We start from the raw sequence: 20484 nt of genomic DNA, 5'->3' as shown, positions 1-20484 counted from the left end.
TCTTAGTCTTTTCTGAAATAATACCATTTTCCACTGCCTCTTTCAGAAATAAAATAATTTCATTTTTAAAGCCAGATGTTGGATCAATATCCATCTTCATATAGTGGTGGTGATTGGATAATTGTCTGTTCGCTTCATACAAATAGTAATCATTGTCCATAACCACAACCGCACCCCCCTTGTCTGCTGGAATGATAACAATATCTTTATTGTTTTTCAGTTGTGTGAGCGCAAGCTGTTCCTGTTTGGAAATATTGTTGTGCATAATGTCTGGGGAGCTGTAATGAAAATGTAAATCTTTGAGAACAGCCTGTTGAAACACTGAAACATGTTTGTCCATTGGGGGTGTGAATGTGGATTTATGAAATTTAAATTCAGTTGATCTTTGAGTATCAATATGTTGGTCCTGCTGCTGAAAAAATATTTTTAAGTTAATCTTTCTACAAAAGTCTAAAATGTCAGATACAAAAGTACTCTCATCAATAAAGAAACCTGGGATAAAACCGAGTCCTTTATTCAAAAGTGCTTGCTGTTCCTCAGTTAAAACATGTTTGGAAATATTGTGTACATTCGTATAGTATTGATTTATTTTATCACTGTCATGAAAAGTTCTTCCAGACTTGTAACCCCTATGTTTTCTTCCGGCTCTATGTTTCTTACCCCTAAAGGGTGTTGTGATGTTCTACCCCTTTTGGCATTTGGAGAGTCCCCAACTATGGAGATGTCTGTATCTGTAGTGGAAGATTCCTCCCCAGATGTAATATAATTTGAGCCTGTTTTCTTAAGAATAGACCTGGGTCTTTTCTTTCGATTAAAAGGCACATTTCTAGTGCCTTGGGCGAACCTGACACCCTTCTGTGATTCGAATTGTCTACCCTTAAGGTAGTCCTCTTTGTCACGAGAAAACTTATGAAGTTTCCTGCTTTTTAAGCTATTCTCCAAAGTGGAGACCTCCTTGGCCAACTTGTTTAAACAATCCTGAAAAATACTGGTCCCCTCATGATGTTTAAGTGAGTTGCAAGTTTTTTCAACCTGCTCTATATTATTTTTAATAGTTCTCTCATAATAGGCTGACAGTATGTTAACCCTGGCCATCGCCGCTTCTTGTTGTGCTCTCTGCCACTCTTTAATTAGAGTCTCATCTGGATTGGCCACAAGTGGCTGTATCTTACATCTTAAACCCCGTGGGGTTATGTTTTGTATTTGGTACGCTTTGAAAAGCTTGTGATGCCAGATATTGGTTCTTAGGGCCTTGATTTGTTTTCCAAGTTTATGAAAGGAATTCTCGCAACCGTCAACTGGATCTGTCCGATTTGCATCAAATGTTTCATTTTGGTCAATGCCAATCCCAAAAATTTTTAGATCGTCCTTGTCGGAGCATAGGCCTAATAGTAGTTTTTCAAGATCCATGACAATTAGTTGCACTGGTTTGGTTCACACTAGACTGAGAGTATATAGTCAAATACAAAGCACAGAGATTGTTATGACAAGCCAGCCAAGGAAGTGTTTAATTACTGATGAATCTAAAACAATTCAAATCCAGAGGGGCACAGAGTTCTATGGTGGGGGGTAAATCTGGTTATTATAGAAAAATCTTATATTCATAAAAAATATTGACAAATAATAATCAATTATACTAAGCTATACAAATGCCAGATAGATCTAAATGTTAAGTACAGGTAACTTCTGAAAGTGGTTAGCACTGAATGTGATATTCATCAATATGGGTAGAAGTCCATAGGGATCTCTGTATCTTAGATGATCTTTATTAGACTGAAGTGAAAAAAATATATATATATTCTTAAATTGTGTTTATGTCAGTGGACCCACTATAAGTTGACACAGGGATATGTCCTTAACATCTGCATCCCTGTTTGAAATTATAAGGATAGGTCCAAGTCAGTGTTATATTTAACCTGCTATCAAATAATGCCTGGTATATAGTTAAGGTCAATGATATTATATAGCACCAAATGTGTATATAATATGGATTGTTGTTTACAATAATATCCCAAACACTGGAAAGTCCACAAAATGGGTCTCATATAATTATTATATAATTATTATAGGAACAAGAATCTGATCAAACCTGATATAGTTTCCACATGGTTGAGAAAGTTAGGACCTAGTTAGCCCAAGTACCCAGTATTCAGATTGACACGAAGGTACCCTGTAGGGAAAACTAACTTATACATTTGGTTTAATGAAATCCACACCTAAACCAACAGTGTTTGTATATATGTATATAGGTAGTGGAACCCTATTAATAGAACACCCTATGTATTCAAAAGGTAGAAATATATGAGCCGATAGGCCCCAGAAATTATACTACCCAATGGTATTGTGTATAAGTTAAAACTCAATCCAATGTTGTCAGGGAATAATCAAAACCCTATACCCTTAAAAAAGTATACCATAGATCAAGATCTAATAGCTCTGCGTTGTCACTGAACCAACCACCAGAATATATCCAACAAGTACGTATAGGTTCCAAATGGTATCCAGAATTCAAAAGAGAAATAAACACAAAAGAGAATACAGAAGTTATAATAGTTACATGTGTTCCTACTATATTATTGATAAATGGCTACCTAGCCCTTATAAAATGTTTGAATGTAGTCCACTTTTGAAAAAAACACAGTGGTTATATTATTTATAAGGCTGCATGCCCTAATGAATCATTCTAGCATAATCAAAATGGCGCCTTATGAATCACATATTTTGTAAATTCAATTGCTTATAGTCATTCTGTGTTGAAAAACTAGAAATGACACCATCCATTATTATTAAAGTGTTTCAACAAAGCCATTCACGATGTTAACACTACTATATTATTGATAAATGGCTACCTAGCCCTTATGAAATGTTTGAATGTAGTCCTCTTTTGAAAAAAACACACAGTGGTTATATTAGTTATAAGGCTGCATGCCCTAATGAATCATTCTAGCGTAATCAAAATGGCGCCTTATGAATCACATATTTTGTAAATTCAATAGCTTATAGTCATTCTGTGTTGAAAACCTAGAAATGACACCATCCATTATTATTAAAGTGATCCAACAAAGCCATTCACGATGTTAACACTCCCAACATTAAAACTGAATGATTTGCCCACATAGACAACCAGTTCCAGCGTGTTCAAAATGGCACACAGTGAAAAAACCACCTACACACTGCGCCGGTAAAAATCCTGGAGCACCTAAGACCCAAACGTGAAACCATACAGTATTATACTTGTTGAAATATGACTATACACAATGTTAACACTTCATGGTTTAGTTATATAAAAAACAAAAATACGGGTAAGATCAATTAAGTCCCAAAATATTGCCAAGAATTGTCCCAATATATGAAATAGTATCCCGAAGTCAAGTCGCTAAGTGTACTGACTTCCAAATTGGGTTCCTCCTTCGATTCAGCAGAAAAAGTTGTTGTTAGTGTGTCGAAACCATAATCATCACTAATCCCAAATGGCGGAAACGTCTCATTTATTATATGGTTGTCCCAAACACGAATGTGCCGCCAGGACAATGATCCTGTTGTAAAACCAAGTCTCACTACACAAAAGAAATAAAAAGTACCTGCTTAAGTAGATTCTTCTTTACGGAAAATTGTAGCATCCACTATGTCCCCCAATATAGTGAAGATTCAAGCGCCTTATACTATATTGAATGTCCAGAAAACACAGAACTAATATAATATGCCCTTAGCGTAATTGGCCTTAATTCCAACTTAAAGACTGCTCCTGAGTAAACAAGTTGTTGCCCGATGTGGAAAAATGGCGGCCATACGATTCCTATCCCCCAACGTGGTTAAGGAGACACCACCAATGAGCCAAAAGTCAGCAAAACAGTCAAAAACAGTCAAAAAATGGTGTTACTTATCCGTACGGCAAATGGTACTGAATTGAACAGCCGCTCCTCAATGAATAAGCAGATATAATGATATCCTCGCATTCAACCTCAGAAACGGCACCGAAGGCAAAAGCTGTTTGCTCAAAGAAGCCCAAGCATCATGGATGTATGAAGTTGAGGGAGTTTTGTAGAAATGAAAATAAAAATAAAAAATGATGTCTTGAAAAATCCTTTGTATCTCGAGAGGCTCAGCAGATACAGAGATGTGCAGCTACAAAGTTGAGGACTCTCCAAATGCCCACAGCCAGCAAGCAACAAACTGAATTGTAAGGATGTAGCTAGCAAGTTAGGCTGGTGCACGGCAAGCAAGTAGGTTGATCCAAAAAACAAAAAATGCCAGCACCTTGGAGAGTCAAACAAAAAGGTTTATTTAAACTTCAAAAAGCTGGTGATTAGACCGGTTTCAGCTAAAAGCTTTCCTCAGTAATACATCAATGAAGTTACAAGAAGCCCTTATATAGCTGTAAAGAGTTTGAATCCATGACATCATTTCCTGTAATTAGTTAAATGAGAAGTATATGTTATGATAGTGAATTATCACAAATAACACATTATAAAATTATAATCTGCCCATATTCAAGTATGCAAAACTCCTGTAATAAAAAGGTCATATTAAGAAAACAAAAGAATAGAAAATGTGATGTTATACAATAAGAATAAAATTACTTACTGCAAACTCATAATTTATCATTTAGCCCTGGGGGAAAAGTCCCCCTAGTTTAATAATCCACCTTCTTTCTTTTGTATTAAGAATGTCATGCCATCCTGATTTGAAGGAGCGATCCCCCACAATACGATCAATAATGGTGAAAGTGTATCTTGCATTTAAATGTTTGGTTGAATGTTTGTACAGTGCATTAGTCATTCTGTGGTTTCTGATGTCCCCCAAGTGCTCCGAAATTCTAATGCGGAACTGCCTGGATGTCTGGCGATGTAAAATGCCTGGCATGTACAGGTGGCTAGATAGATTATCCAATCTGAACTACAATTTCCGAAGAAGTTGATGTCATATACCTGACCTGTATTTTTGCTAGTAAAACTCGTTGTTTTAAAAATGTAATTGCAAAAGCTGCAATGGCCACAGGGGAAGTTCCCAATCAGCTTGTCCCCAGTAAGTGTCCTTTGTGTAAAGTTATCCTGCTTGATTTTGGATGTTTTTTTGTAATGAGAAAAATGGGTGCATAGATTTCCCTTTCTATAGGAGAAGTAACAACGTTCTCCTAAATAATTTTCTAAAAGGGTGCGAGTTGAGTATATTCCAGTGGTTATTGACAATGTTAATAAGATTTCTGCTGTTCTGCCATAGGTAGTAACCAATCTGCATACTTCGGAATCATCTTTTTTCTTTTTTCCTTTCTTATATTCCAATAAAGACTCTCTGGGTATGGAGTTACAGGTACACACTGCTGAGTTTATGATTTCTGGTGAGTATCCTCTAGACAAAAATCTGTTGGTTAGGTCTTCCTGATATTTTGTAAGATCTTCATGTGAGGAACATATTCGTCTTATTCTCATAAATTGAGATTTTGGAATGTTTTTTGTAATATGTTTTGGATGGAAACTTTTGGCATGTAAGAGAGTATTATACTGGGGAAATTTTCTGTATATAGATGTTAATAATGTGTTATCCATCTGTCTTTTCAGATGGACATCCAAGAAATTAATTTCATTGGGATGATGTTCTTCAGTAAATTCAATCCCCCAAATATTGCCATTAAGGTATTCCAAAAATTCCCCTAGATATTCCTGTCCTCCTTTCCAAACCATCCAACAGTCGTCCAGGTATCTCCTCCATATGTCGATTTCTGGTAAATATATATTGTGCATTGGATCGTATATGATGGTTTCCTCTATGTATCCCATAAACAGATCCGCATATATGGGCGCGAAGGAGGCTCCCATTGCTGTTCCCTGTAATTGCCAATAGCAATTCTGTTGGAAGTAGAATACATTTTTGGTCAAGATGTGTTCCGCCATGCATAATATTAATGTATTCATTCCTGGTGGATATAAATTAGCTTTGTATAACCAAAACTCCAGTGCCATGAGGCCAGCCCAATGAGGGATGCTGGTATATAAAGAAGAAACATCCAAAGTGCACATGAGCCAATCCGAATCCAACTGTGTGTCAGTGACAATATTCAAAAATTCAGTGGTGTCCTGTATTCTAGCACGAATGAATTTCAATAATGGTTTTAGCTTTTCCGTAAGAAAGGCTGAAAGTGGTTCCGTTAATGAGCCAATGCCCGATACAATTGGTCTACCTGGTGGTTGTTCCAAAGATTTGTGGATCTTGGGTAGAAGGTATAGATATTGTTTGGCAGGATCTTCGACTGTAAGATGTTTCTTAGTCTTTTCTGAAATAATACCATTTTACAAGGGGGGTGCGGTTGTGGTTATGGACAATGATTACTATTTGTATGAAGCAAACAGACAATTATCCAATCACCACCACTATATGAAGATGGATATTGATCCAACATCTGGCTTTAAAAATGAAATTATTTTATTTCTGAAAGAGGCAGTGGAAAATGGTATTATTTCAGAAAAGACTAAGAAACATCTTACAGTCGAAGATCCTGCCAAACAATATCTATACCTTCTACCCAAGATCCACAAATCTTTGGAACAACCACCAGGTAGACCAATTGTATCGGGCATTGGCTCACTAACGGAACCACTTTCAGCCTTTCGGAAAAGCTAAAACCATTATTGAAATTCATTAGGTAGAATACAGGACACCACTGAATTTTTGAATATTGTCACTGACACACAGTTGGATTCGATTGGCTCATGTGCACTTTGATGTTTCTTCTTTATATACCAGCATCCCTCATTGGGCTGGCCTCATGGCACTGGAGTTTTGGTTATACAAAGCTAATTTATATCCACCAGGAATGAATACATTAATATTATGCATCGCGGAACACATCTTGACCAAAGATGTATTCTACTTCCAACAGAATTGCTATTGGCAATTACAGGAGCAACAGCCTCTTCGCCATATGCGGATTTGTTTATGGGATACATAGAGGAAACCATCATCGATCCAATGCACAATATATATTTACCAGAAATCGACATATGGAGGAGATACCTGGACGACTGTTGGATGGTTTGGAAAGGAGGACAGGAATATCTAGGGAATTTTGGAATACCTTAATGGCAATATTTGGGATTGAATTTACTGAAGAACATCATCCCAATGAAATTAATTTCTGGATGTCCATCTGAAAAGACAGATGGATAACACATTAACATCTATATACAGAAAATTTCAGTATAATACTCTCTTACATGCCAAAGTTTCCATCCAAAACATATTACAAAAACATTCCAAAATCTCAATTTATGAGAATAAGAATATGTTCCTCACATGAAGATCTTACAAAATATCAGGAAGACCTAACCAACAGATTTTTGTCTAGAGGATACTCACCAGAAATCATAAACTCAGCAGTGTGTACCTGTAACTCCATACCCAGAGAGTCTTTATTGGAATATAAGAAAGGAAAAAGAAAAGATGATTCAGTATGCAGATTGGTTACTACCTATGGCGTAACAGCAGAAATCTTATTAACATTGTCAATAACCACTGGAATATACTCAACTCGCACCCCTTTAGAAAATTATTTAGGAGAACGTTGTTACTCCTATAGAAAGGAAATCTATGCCCATTTTTCATTACAAAAAAACATCCAAATCAAGCAGGATAACTTTACAAAGGACACTTACTGGGACAAGCTGATTGGGAACTTCCCCTGTGGCCATTGCAGCTTTGCAATTACATTTTAAAACAACGAGTTTTACTAGCAAAATACAGGTCAGGTATATGACATCAACTTCTTCGAAATTGTAGTTCAGATTGGATAATCTATCTAGCCACCTGTACATGCCAGGCATTTTACATCGGCCAGACATCCAGGCAGTTCCGCATTAGAATTTGAGCAGGGGACATCAGAAACCACAGAATGACTAATGCACTGTACAAACATTCAACCAAACATTTAAATGCAAGATACACTTTCACCATTATTGATCGTATTGTGGGGGATCGTTCCTTCAAATCAGGATGGCATAAGAAAGAAGGTGGATTATTAAACTAGGGGGACTTTTTCCCCCAGGGCTAAATGATAAATTATGAGTTTGCAGTAAGTAATTTTATTCTTATTGTATAACATCACATTTTCTATTCTTTTGTTTTCTTAATATGACCTTTTTATTACAGGAGTTTTGCATACTTGAATATGGGCAGATTATAATTTTATAATGTGTTATTTGTGATAATTCACTATCATAACATATACTTCTCATTTAACTAATTACAGGAAATGATGTCATGGATTCAAACTCTTTACAGCTATATAAGGGCTTCTTGTAACTTCATTGATGTATTACTGAGGAAAGCTTTTAGCTGAAACCGGTCTAATCACCAGCTTTTTGAAGTTTAAATAAACCTTTTTGTTTGACTCTCCAAGGTGCTGGCATTTTTTGTTTTTTGCAATGGAAGCCTTGACCCCTTTAGGACCCTGAGATATAGTTTCTGGGTAAGCAGCAGGGTTTTTATATAGAAATTTGTGGGAATCTGGAACCCTGTAGTATCCGTCTGGCTTAACCGGTGCAGGGGGTAGAGAGTCAGGAGACAGGCTGGACTCTGAAAATACATCATCTACTATGTCTAGAACAGGTGGAATAGCAAGAGGTCTATGCTGAGGTAGTAAAAGAAAGTCTCTGAGCGTTTTCTTAGATAATGAGTAATCCTGGCTCTCCCAGTGAAAGTGCTCCCTCGTGGTATGAATGGTTTCCTCAAAAGAATAATCCTCAGGAAGAGAGGCTGAAACAATACACTCTTCAGCATCAGAATCCTCATAGGGAGGAAGGGAGTATCCCTGTTCAGAAGAGGAGTCAGAGGAAATGGAAACCTGATCTGAAGATTCATATTCTGTCTCTTGCCTAAGCCTCTTATCAGGAGGGGGATGGGAACCCCTGATCAAAGTAATTAGGTCTTAGGCCATTTTAAGCATCTTTTTTTTTTTAAGTCTGTGCAGAAGAATGCGGCACTTGTTTCTTTGTCTTTAGAGCTGCTTTAGTCTTTGCCTTTGAAGCTGAGGTTGGCTTTACATATAAATGTAGGTATGAAAACACCCTCAGAAGCCGATATCTGCTCAGCGGCTCCGGACCCATCTGAGAGAATAGTTTCCGAGTGTCCAATACCTTGAGTATCCAGAGGCCTAGTCGGCTCCACGTGGGAGTCGGAAGCAGCCTATGCCCTGAGGTAGCGGGCATCAGGGGCTGCGAAAGCGCCGCACTGAGAACCAGCGACTGGCCTAGCGGAGGCCTCGTCGTCGGTTTTGGACCTCGGATGCCTGTCCTTTTTTTCCTTGCGCTTTTTATAAATTCCGGTCGTCGGCTGTTTCGATGGCATTATATAATTAAATCTTTGGCCAAAGTAATGAAAGGCAAAATCGTACCGACGCTTAATGGTATGCTGGTTAAATCTAGCACAAAACTGACAGCTAGCAACGTCATGGTCAGGGCCTAGGCAAGGAATACAGTAAGAATGAAAATCCTTATGAGGTATTTGCTTCCCACACGAAATACAACTGTTAACTTTTTCTGACATCGGTCTGGAGCAAGAAAAAAAAGTTTCCCCAATGGGGTACTTAGCTTTAATGAAGACTTCGGATCTGAAATTCGGTTTTGAAAATCCCAGGAGTCGGCCGACCGGCACTTGCAAACTGCTTTTGCTTCAGGCACCGCACAGCAAGAAAGACTGAAGAAAATGGCGTTGGCTGCATCTTTTATACCCCTGGCGCAATGACATTGGGGAAGAGGTGACAGCAACCAATGCCGGACCAGGACTTTGGAATTCAGGCCGACTGAGGGTAGCCTGCCAGCAGGATAACCCAAGTGTAATGACTGCAACAGTGAAACACAATGAACATCTGATAGTGCATGGAGCCTGCCCTGAAGCATAGGTATTTCCTGCAAGATTCCCTTATTGGAATGTGCAGGTAAGCTTCCTTTAAGTCTAAGGTTGCCAGCCAGGCATCTTTGCCTAGCATAGGAAGAAGCTGTTGAAGTGTTAGCATTTTGAATTTTGGGATTACCAGAAAGGTGTTTAGAATAGAGAGGTCCAGGATAGGAGACCAGGAGCTGTCTTTTCTGGTTACCAGGAAAAGTTTTGAATAAAAACCTTGTCCCCTTTGTTCTGCTGGGACAGGTTGAATAGCAGATACTTAGAAGACAGAGAACCTGCTGTTGGGCCTCCACCTACTGATTTGGGAGTAGGTCTGGCCAACCGTTTGGGGTTGGTAGTGTGTGGCAATTGATTCTGTATCCTTGGGGAAACTATGTTCAAAACCCATTTGTCATACATAATGAGTTCCCAAATTTTTTCCATGCAGGGCTAGCGTTCCTCCTAAGGGAGCAGGCAGTTGAGCAGGTCTTGGAAGTGTTAAGTCATTGTGCCATTTTTCCATAGGGGGGTGGCTTACTACTCCCTGCTTTGGAAATGGGAGCCCCCACTACTTAGGCCTGAGCACAGCCTGAGACTGTAACCTAGGTGGACTGCTGTTCCTGGGCTTGGACTGAGAAGGCCTGGAAGAGACTGGAAAGGACCAATTCTTTGAAGGCCAATGCCTACTAAATTTGGGAGGCTGTACTTGTAGGAAATCTTTAACAGTTTGGATAGATTTAGCTTTTTCCTCCATCTTTTTCAGGACGACTTCTGCTTTGTTGCCAAACACACGGTCTTGGTTTAAGGGAGCATTCAGTAATTTTGCTTTAACATGATCTGGCAAGTTTTGCTCCTTAAGCCAAGCATGCCTTCTAAGTACAGACCCAGTGACAGCAGCCCTGCAAGATGCTTCTAAAGCGTTAAAACCACATTGCAAAGTATGTTTACCAACTTGTTCTGCAGAATGCATTAAATACTGTTATTCTTTGTGTTCAGCACAGGCAGGAATCAACATAATTTTCTGTTTAAGTAGTCCCATAATATGCTGTTGATACTTTAACATATGAAACTGGCAATTTAAGGCCCTAATGGCCAAAGTAACAGAAGTGTATACCTTCTACCCCATCTGTTTAAGGCTCTAGAATCTCTATAAGAAGGAGTAGGATTTTTGGCAGCAGTAGCCTTAATGCCTTTTGGTCCTTGGGAAATTGTCTCTGGATCCGCAGTAGGATTCTTGAAGATGAACTTGAGAAAGTCAGGTACTCAGTAATACCGGTCAAGTTTTCTGGGAGCTGAGGTAAAGGGTCTGAAGAAAGGCTAGATTCCAAGAAAGCATCATCTACAATGTAAAGAACAAGAGGGATTGCTAAAGGTCTGTGTTGAGGAAAGAGTAAGAATTCCCTACACCTCTTTTTGGAGTCAGAGTAATCCTGGCTTTCCCAGCGAAAATGCTCTCTAAGTGTGTGCAAGCTTTCACCAAGAGAAAAATCTACTGGAGGGGAAGCAGAGGGAATGGAATCCTCTGCATCAGAATCCTCATAGGTACATAAGGGCAAATCCTGGTAATCAGAAGAACAGAAATATTAGATTCCTGATCAGAAGAATCAGAAAGAAAATCAGTTCTAGATCTCAGAGAGGGAAGGCTGGCTTCCCCTAATTGAGGTAATAAGGTCTTCAGCCATTCTAAGCATTTGTTTATTAGGCATATGGGCCTGAGCCTGTAGTTTGGATGTCAGTTTTCTAGGAGTGGTGCGAGTTTTAGGCGCCCTGGTAGAAGATGATGGCATTGGTTTAAAATGCAAGTCTGCAGGCCTGAATACACCCTCAGAAGCCAGTGCCTGCACAGTGGCTCTGGAACAATCCAAGGTAGAGACATCCGCAGGTTCCATAGTCGAAGAAGCATCGTGCGGCATACCGGACACCAAATGGTCCTCAGTAGAAGTCTGCGAATCAGAATTAGCAAGTATCATGGGCTGCGAAAGCGTCTCACTGAGTACCGTCGGACTGGCGACTAGCTTAACGGAAGTTTTGGATCTAAGCAGTCCCTGTCTTTATCCTTATGTTTTTTCAGAAGATCGGTAGTCGGATGGCTTAACGAAGTCATTTCGGAGTACTGAGAGAGTACGAAAATAATTTGCTGCAATGATAGCCCGATGACGAATAGTTCGGGGGTTGAACAAGGCACAAAACCGACAGCGAGGGATGTTGTGGCCTGGTCCTAAACAGGGGATGCAGTACGAATTAAAATCTCTATGAGGTATTTGCTTTCCACAGGTAAGACAATCGTTAAATTTTACTGACATCGGTTGGAGGAAGAAAAAGGATCCCCAATGGGGTACTTATCTTTTTTGAAGACTTCAGATCTGAAACTCTAAAATGAAAATTTCAGTAGTTGGCCGACCGGCACTTGCGAACTGCTTCTGCTTCGGGCACCGCACGGCAAGAAAGACTAACAATGGTGTTGGCTGCATGTTTTATACCCCTGACGACCTGACGTCATGAAAGAAGAGACAGCATCCGATGCAGGAATCTGAAAACTCTGGTATTCAGGCCGGCTGAGGGCTACCTGCAGGCAGATAACCCAAATGTGATGACTGCAACAGTGAAACATGAAGAACTTCCTCAGAATCGGACTCTTGGTCAGATTAAAGTGCCAGGGACAAGTTTCTCTTTCTTTCAGCAGGAAAAGGCTGGCTACCCCTTATCAGCATGATAAGGTCTTCACCATTTTAAGCATCTGAGATTGTGGCAAAGAAGCAGGCAGGTGAGTTTAGGTTGTCAATCCTATCAGCGTTGCTCGTACTCTGGGCTTTAGAAACTCGGTAGTTTTAGAAAGAACTGAAGATGCTAAAGAAGTTGTCGGTTTGTGTCGAATACTGGTAGTGCGAAGAACTTCCTCAGAAGACATGTGCCTGCACAGCGGCTCCAAACCTATCCAAGGTAGAGACATCCACAGGTTTCATAGTCAAGAGTCTCGAGGCATACCGGACTCCAACTGGGTATAAGTAGCAGCCTGCAAATCCATCAATGCGGGCATCAGAGGCTGCAAAAGCACTTCACTGAGTACCGGCGAACTGGTGACTAGGTTAACAGAAGCACTGTCGGCCGTTTTGGACCTGTGTGGTCTTGTGTCTGTCTTTATCCTTACGTATTTTTCAGAAGATCGGTAGTTGGATGGCTTACTGAAGCCATTTCGGAATACAGAGATAAAGAGTGAAAGTATTTAGATACAATAAGGGCCCAACGACGAACAGTTTGGGCGTTGAACAAAGCACAAAGCCGGCAACAAGGGACATCATGGTCTGGGCCTAAACAGGTGACGCAGTAAGAATGGAAACCTCGGTGTGGTATTTGCTTTCCACAAGCGAGACAATTTTTTAACATTTTCTGACAGCTTTAGAAGACTTCCAACTTCAATTTTGGAAACAAAATACTCAGGTAGCAGCCGTCCGGCACTCGTGCGAGCTGCTTCGGGCTCCTTGGCAAGAAAAACTGCTGTAATGGAGTCGGTTGCCTGTTTTTATATCACTGATGACATGACATCAGTCCTGGAGCGACAGTAACAGACGCAGAAATACTAAAATCTCTGGTATTCGGGCCAACTGAGGGCTACCCTTGGCAGGATAACCCAAGTGTGATGATTGCAAGAGTGAAACATGAACATCTGCGGATGTGGTGATTTTGCCTAAAACTAGATACTCATCCTCACTGGAGCCAGTTCCATCCAGGATCCCGTTTCCCTTTATAGAGACCAAAATCTTCTTCAGGGATGTCCACTCGCTCTTCCAGAAGCCTTACAGAACAGGATGTGGAGAGGTTAGTGAGAAAGATACTGTCGGCATAGAGCCAGCCAGTTATCCTTTCTGCTTCTACCCCACTGGGTCAGGAGATCAGTGCAGCCCCTACTCTACCCTTGTCAGTTCTTCCTCTGACTCTTTTCAACATTTAGGAGCCAATGGATTTGAGTCAGATGAGCTGTTGACTTCGGATATGAAGATAGCTCTATCCTCGGATCTGAGACTTGCTCTGAGCTCTTTGGTTCAGTTGGATCAGGAGAGCTCCCTGAGCAGATTCTACCCTGTTGGGTCCAATGTGCTTCATTCGACTCCAAGGTTTTCAGAGCCATCTGTACACCTTGGAGCCTAAACAATGGTCAATTCGGCACAGACTTCAGCCTTAGGTGGACTGTCCTCAAGGCAGGGTGAGATCATAAATCAAGAGTTGCTGTTTCGGATCTGGGATCCTATCCCTCACTGCGGCAGTATGCCTTAGTGGCCACGGAGAAAGCCCTGTCCGGACCCTTGACATAGTCGGTCCCTATCCCCTCAGATCCTTTGTCTAAATCTGTCCCGTCTCTCTCCACAGGGACAGCCAGTGCCGAAACCCCAAACATCCCATCACGTAATCCTCACTTCTTCTGGCACCTACCCCCCCACAGTATCCTGCTGTAGTCTCTAAGAAGAAAACATTTAAGAAGAAACATTTAGATTCCCCTGAATCTGTCACCACAGACAGATTTTGATGAGAACAAATGGTCCCCATGGTCACCTCCTGATGATGTCTCAACTGGAGACATCTTAGAAATCCTGAAACAGAGAGGTGGCTGGAAGTCCAGCAACCCTTCATCCGAAGGGTCTGTACTCCTGGAGGCATTTGGAACTGACCCATCTACCTCCAGTGTGACCCTACCTGCAGATGACCTTGTTAATTTGGTCACATGGCAGGCATGGAAGGATCCAGACACCACTGAGCCAATTCCCAGGAAGCCTGCTAAAATCATAACAGCTCCAGAGGATAAATAGCTTTGGTTCAAGGGTATGCCTGTCGATGCCATGGCAATAAGTAGAAACTCAAAGGAAAGTTCCTCTGTTTATCTCCACAACAAAGATTCTCAGGTGATGGACATTTTCGGGAAGCATGTCTATGCTTTAACGACATTCACCTTAAGGTCCCTGAGCCATTTTGCACACTTCACAATGTTAGGCATTAGCTATCAGACACCCTCTCGGGATCTGTTTCTGTACAGGTGAAAGCATCTGTCACCTCTCAGTTGGGTATCCTGCAATAGAAATCCAACTCCTTCATGTAGCAGAGGGAACATTCAAAACCAGCAGGTTCAATGGCTGCCATTAGGAGACAAACCTAGATGCGCTTATGTGATTTTTGTGAATCACTTTTTGGACCCAACATAAAAAACATATTTTCCAGGTGTGAGAAGGTTGAAAAGAACCATTCTGCTATGGGTGTACGTTTTTCCACTTAACACCCCCCACATACACACACACAACAACCTTTTCAAGGAATCAGAGGCAGTGGGAAAATATGGTTCAAAAAATCCCAAAGATCTCTCAAGAACACAATTGGAGGAAGTTCCCCCAGAGGTAGAGGAGGTACTCAAATGGCAGACGCCAGCCTTGTGGCAGAGGTGGCCTGTAGAACCAAGGATCCAAAGATTCATTCCTTAGTAAACCCTTTCAGTGCTCCTGAAAGGAGGCCCAATATTCCCCTTCTGGAGGCATCGTTTGTCTCTGTACCAGGAGCCTGGCTAGAAATAACAGATATTGGGTGCAGAATATCACTGCTAGAAAAAGAGAGTCAACTAAGAGGTCCCCCCCCAGAGCAGACAGAATCTGGAACTTAATCAAGATTCTTTTTAGTGCCCAAGAAAACAGGGGGACTGGAGACCAATTCAGAATCTCAGCATTTGAAACATATCCGTTCAAAAGACCAAGTTCAGCATGGTCTCTGTTCAATCCAATCTTCCCTTTTTGGAACAAGAAAGTTGGATGTGCTCTACAGATCCTCAGGATGCGTACTATCATATAAAGATGAACAGGCAATTAAGAATTTTACACTTCCGGCTGGGAGCCAGTCACTATCAAATCAGGATTCTGCCCTTTGGTCTCAACACAGCCACCAGTTGAGGAAAGAATGAAACCTGACATCAGATCACTTGTTTTTATGTTTTTTTCACTTTCTTTGGTAAATCATGTATTTTGAGATTAAGTGCACAATAATGCAGACTTCAGACAGAAAGTTATGGAAGATGGTTTACCCTAAACCCAAAATGCGATATGTATATGCAAATAATTTCTCTGTTATGCTTGTGTACCACAAACCTTATTTCTATGCTACCTGGTACATAAAGTTAATTTCAGAACTTGAGCAAATCAATTACATTTTTGTACTTGTACTTTTATTCCAAAATCTGCATTAACTTCTGTAACTCAGCAAAGTTTTTTTTTTCTGTTGATATATTCTGGTTCATTTTCTCTACTGTCAATACCATTAACCTGAAAAGTACAGCAACGTAAGTGCACAAAGGTGAAGAAAAACCTAGAAAGCCAACTAATACATTTCCAAGCATGGCCAGCTTCCTACCACCTAAAAACCTGGATATGCATCAATGATCAATTCTGAATGGCTATCCAGGCTTCTAAACATAACTAAACATAAAAATGAACCCATTCTGGCACAAAAGGAATGGGACCACCCTATACATGGGCTACAAACCTGTTTGGCACTCCGTTCAAATACAACATACTGCTGACACTGGTCAAGACGTCTTTTCCTCATGGTCCAAAAATGAAGTACTCTATTCTCCCTTTGGAATAGTTCATTTAAAATATCTGCAAAAAATAACAAAATGTATAAATAATTAACACTAGGTCATATCATGTAGCAATTTTTGTCACATTATTTAAAAATTAACAAAACAGCAAAACTAACACTAGAGTAACATCCACAAAAATGTCACATTTAGTCAACATGCACCAAATGTACCACATTTGTACTGATCTCTCTCTACAGTACTGGATACTCAGCTTAACAAAAAATTGTTAATCAGATGCTCTTCTTCATTCTTCCGTATCTCAAACTCAGTGTCCCCTCTCTTCTCCAATTTCTTTTTGTTAGAAATAAATTCACATCACCTAATAATTTGCCTGAGTTGTTTCCTGCTTACTTTTCATGACTAGGTGTACCTGTGTCCTCTTTCTTCTCACTTATACCATCACCTCCCTTCATGTACTAATGAAGATGCAATGAAACTATCTACTTTGTGAGTGTTGACTTGCTACAGCTTTCACATCTCTCATTTCCTATATTATGTGCACTAGCAGAAGAGCTCATCTTCCTCCTCTGTAAACTCTGTTGCTGCCTTTTCACAACCTCCAGGGCAATGCTGACAATACGGAGAAGAAAACTGAGTGATACTGCTGAACCTTCTGCTTCAGAGAAGAAGAAGAAAGTAATCCTGTTATTTTGAGGACAGGGACTAGGATACCAACAACAAAGCAATCACCTGATTTTCGCAATCACCACCCTCCCTTACCAGTGCTCTGTGATACAAAATTTAAGAGTGGTTCAAGTACAAAAACAATGAAACAAAAATGGAAGATTTCTGATTCCTCACTGAATTCATCACTTGAATGGCGTACAAACTTCTATGACCTACCAAAATAAGATGCAAACTACTACAACACAGAATGAGAAATCTGCAGCTGTCTCCAAGTACAGACTTCCAAGAAATACTGTGTTCTCTGGGAATGAATTAAAGTGCAGTTGTGTAAGTAAACTTACCATAATGGTAGTTATTCACATGATCACTGCTGTAGTAACCTCAGCTATATGGGTCACATCCTTCTAATGGATGGAGGCAAAATGGTACACACCTCTTACCCTGACCTGGCCAAAGCTTTTGACACAACTCCTCACTTAGGCATAGTAGAAAAGCTAAATAATCTGGGAATAAACCCATAAATCACCTTCTAGATTGCCAAATGACTCCCAGATAAGATGCAGGAAATCAAAATAGGGGAAGTTACCTCCACAAAGAGACCAGTCTCCAGTGGTGTCCCCAGGATTCTCTGTTGGGACCTCTACCATTTGGCATCTCCTTTTCTGACGTAAAAGCAAATTCCAAAGGGCTAAATCCGACTAGGTTTGCAGATGACTGCAAGCTAGGATCTGTCATTGAATCCCCCAAATGATGCAAGACAACCTGAAGGAAGATTTCTCTCAAATAAAATAGCAGCTGTTTAAGAACTTACCATAATGATAGATGTCCTTCTCTTCACTGCTGCAGTATTTGCTACATAAGGGAGCTGCCTGCCCAGGCGACTCAAAGTTGGCCAGTATACCAAAGTCTTTTACTACTGTAGGGGTGCGCGGTATGTCTCACGTAGGCAGCTATTGGATGTAGCCCATAAGAGAGACATACACGTGCGATATCCCTAGAACTGCAGCTCCAGGCAGAGACAGAGTCCAAGGAAGATAGAGATAGTACATTCAAGAACCACTGGAAATGGGAAGGATGGTGTGGTAGAATATTGCAACAGAGAACAGAAAAAAATCTATTGTTATGGTAAGTCCTTACACAACTATTCTATGTCCTTCTATTCATCTGATGCAGTATTACCAAATACCAAAGCTCATGCAGACAGGGAGGTGAAATTAGCTTAAGAATTTGCCAGGAAACAATAAAGGATGGGCCTGGCAAATGCAGCCCTAGCTCTGGCAATGGAATCCAATTTGTAATGTTTGGTAAAGGTGTGGACAGAGGTCCAGACAGCTGCTTCTAGGAAAGAGTTGGTGTCTAGGCCTTTGCGAAAGGGATGAGAGGAAGCCACTGCTCTGGTAGAATGAGCTTTGACCAAGCAGGGAGGTATTTTTCCATGGTAGGCATAGCCGAAGGTGAAGGTTTTGGAAATCTAGTTAAAAATGGTCTCTGTACACAAGCACTCCTAAAGCCCTAGGGTGGAAAGAGAAACAGCTGGTCAGACTAACATAAAGTTCTTATTTTGTGAAGGCAAAATCCGAGTTGTCTACAAGCATCAAGTGCGTGTAAAATCTTCACCCTACTGTTTTGGGGAGAAGGGAAAAATGTTGGTAAGTGAACAGCCTGGTTTAAGAACAACTCTAACTACTTTGGGGATAAAGGTGGAGTTGGCAAGAAGGGAAACCCTGTCTTTGTGGAAAATCAGAAAGAGAGGAAGAGACCATCAGAGCATGGAGTTCACAGAGCCTTCTGGCAGAAGTCATAGCTAGCAACAAGACACTTTGCCTGGTGCAGTGTCTTAAGGAGTTAGAGGAAGCTGGCTTGAAGGGTGCAAGGGTGAGTTTCTCTTGCACAAAGTTAAGATCCCTGGCAAGACACACAGACCTCATGGGATGTCTAATGTGGAGGATGTCTTTGAGGAACTATTTAGCCTCAAATCTATAAGCGAGAGTTGGAGAAAGAGGCAGACATGCAGAAATGGCTGACAAATGTGCTTTAACTAAAGAATAAGCTAAGCCGGAATTGAGCAACTGCTACACGTAAAAAAGAACCAAAGGAAGAGCCACTGTTCAGGTTACGAGAGAGACAACAAACATAAAATCTTTTCCATTCAGAGAGGCAAGATTTCCTGGTATTGGGTTTCCTGCAGGACTTGAAGCACATTCTTAGAGCACAGGTGTCTAAAATGCATCATGGCTCTATCATCCACAGAGTTAAAGAGCTGCCAAAAGTGAGTGGACAAGACAGCCCTTGTGTCTAAGTCCACTTTGAGGGAACTTGTGATGATTGTCCTTGGTTAGGTGCAGTAGTAGGGGGAAGCAATGCTATCTTGACCAATAGGGAGTCACCAGCAAGATTTTTGGTCTACATTCGGAATAAGTGAAATGGAAGGGAATACACAAAGACTTCCCCTTCCATGATATTGACATAGCAGCCACTTTCCATGCCACGGGGTGAGGTTCTCTGGCACAAAATTCTGGAGTTCTGTTCAGATGGAAGGAAAACAAGTATATTTGAGTAGTGCCTCACTGGCAAACTATGTCCAGGAACACATCTCTGTGAAGCATCCATTTGTGGGCCTGTGTCGTGGATATGTTCAGTGTGTCTGCCACAGAATTCTTAATGGAAGAGATGCAAAATGCCTACAGAAAAATCTGAAGTTGGAGGACTAGTTCCCAAACCTGTAAGGCTAACCTGCACAGGAGGTAGGATTTGGTCCCCCCTGCTTTTTACATACCACAGAACAATCATGTCTGTGCAGATCTCAGCCAGCTTGCATTAAGATGGGGCGGACAAGACTGAATGGCTAGGCTCAATGCCTTTATCACTCTTACATTCATGTGATCCTTCTCCTCAGAGAGAGAGAGACCACTGGCCTTAAACAGTATGCGAGTCCAATGCAGTCACCCAGCCTCTCAGAGGTGTCTGTGTACAGGTCTTGAGTTAAGGGCAGTGGGTGGATGGTAAACCCGGGGTTGATGGACATTTGCTGTAGCCACCATAAGAGCTCCTTCCAAAAGCAGGGTAGGAGTGGGATTTGAAATTTCAGAGAGTGGGCATGTTGGGTCCACACAGACTTCAGAAACCAATGAAACTTCCTCATATGAAGTCTTGCCATGGGCAGCACAAGTAAGGGGGAAGCTATCAGTCCAAGAATTCTGAGAAATTGCCTTGATGACAAGATGTGGAAGTGAAGGATGTACGAAAAGGTCTGAGACAGCTCTAGAGACTTTTGAGATGGAAGGGACACTCGTACTGGTTGGAATCCGCACCTCAGAAAGACATGATCTTGGGATAGGGTCTGGGAAGATTTTTGGAATCCTAGTTGCTGT

General features: G+C 40.9%; 1 protein-coding gene across 1 annotated transcript in view; it reads right to left on the bottom strand.

The window, feature by feature from the left end:
* The window catches only part of TRIO (trio Rho guanine nucleotide exchange factor), a 5137669-nt gene that overhangs the window by 3272561 nt on the left and 1844624 nt on the right, over positions 1–20484 (bottom strand). The window contains exon 20 of the mRNA XM_044065600.1: positions 16387–16502. Within this exon, the coding sequence (XP_043921535.1) occupies positions 16387–16502 (116 nt within the window). The remainder of the gene's footprint in view (positions 1–16386; positions 16503–20484) is intronic.

Source organism: Protopterus annectens, chromosome 3.part0, assembly GCF_019279795.1.
Source record: "Protopterus annectens isolate FY-2018-M chromosome 3.part0, PAN1.0, whole genome shotgun sequence".
NCBI classification, from domain to species: Eukaryota; Metazoa; Chordata; order Ceratodontiformes; family Protopteridae; genus Protopterus; species Protopterus annectens.
The sequence above is the reverse complement of the archived record's forward strand: the minus strand, read 5'-3'. Positions and strand labels throughout refer to the sequence as shown.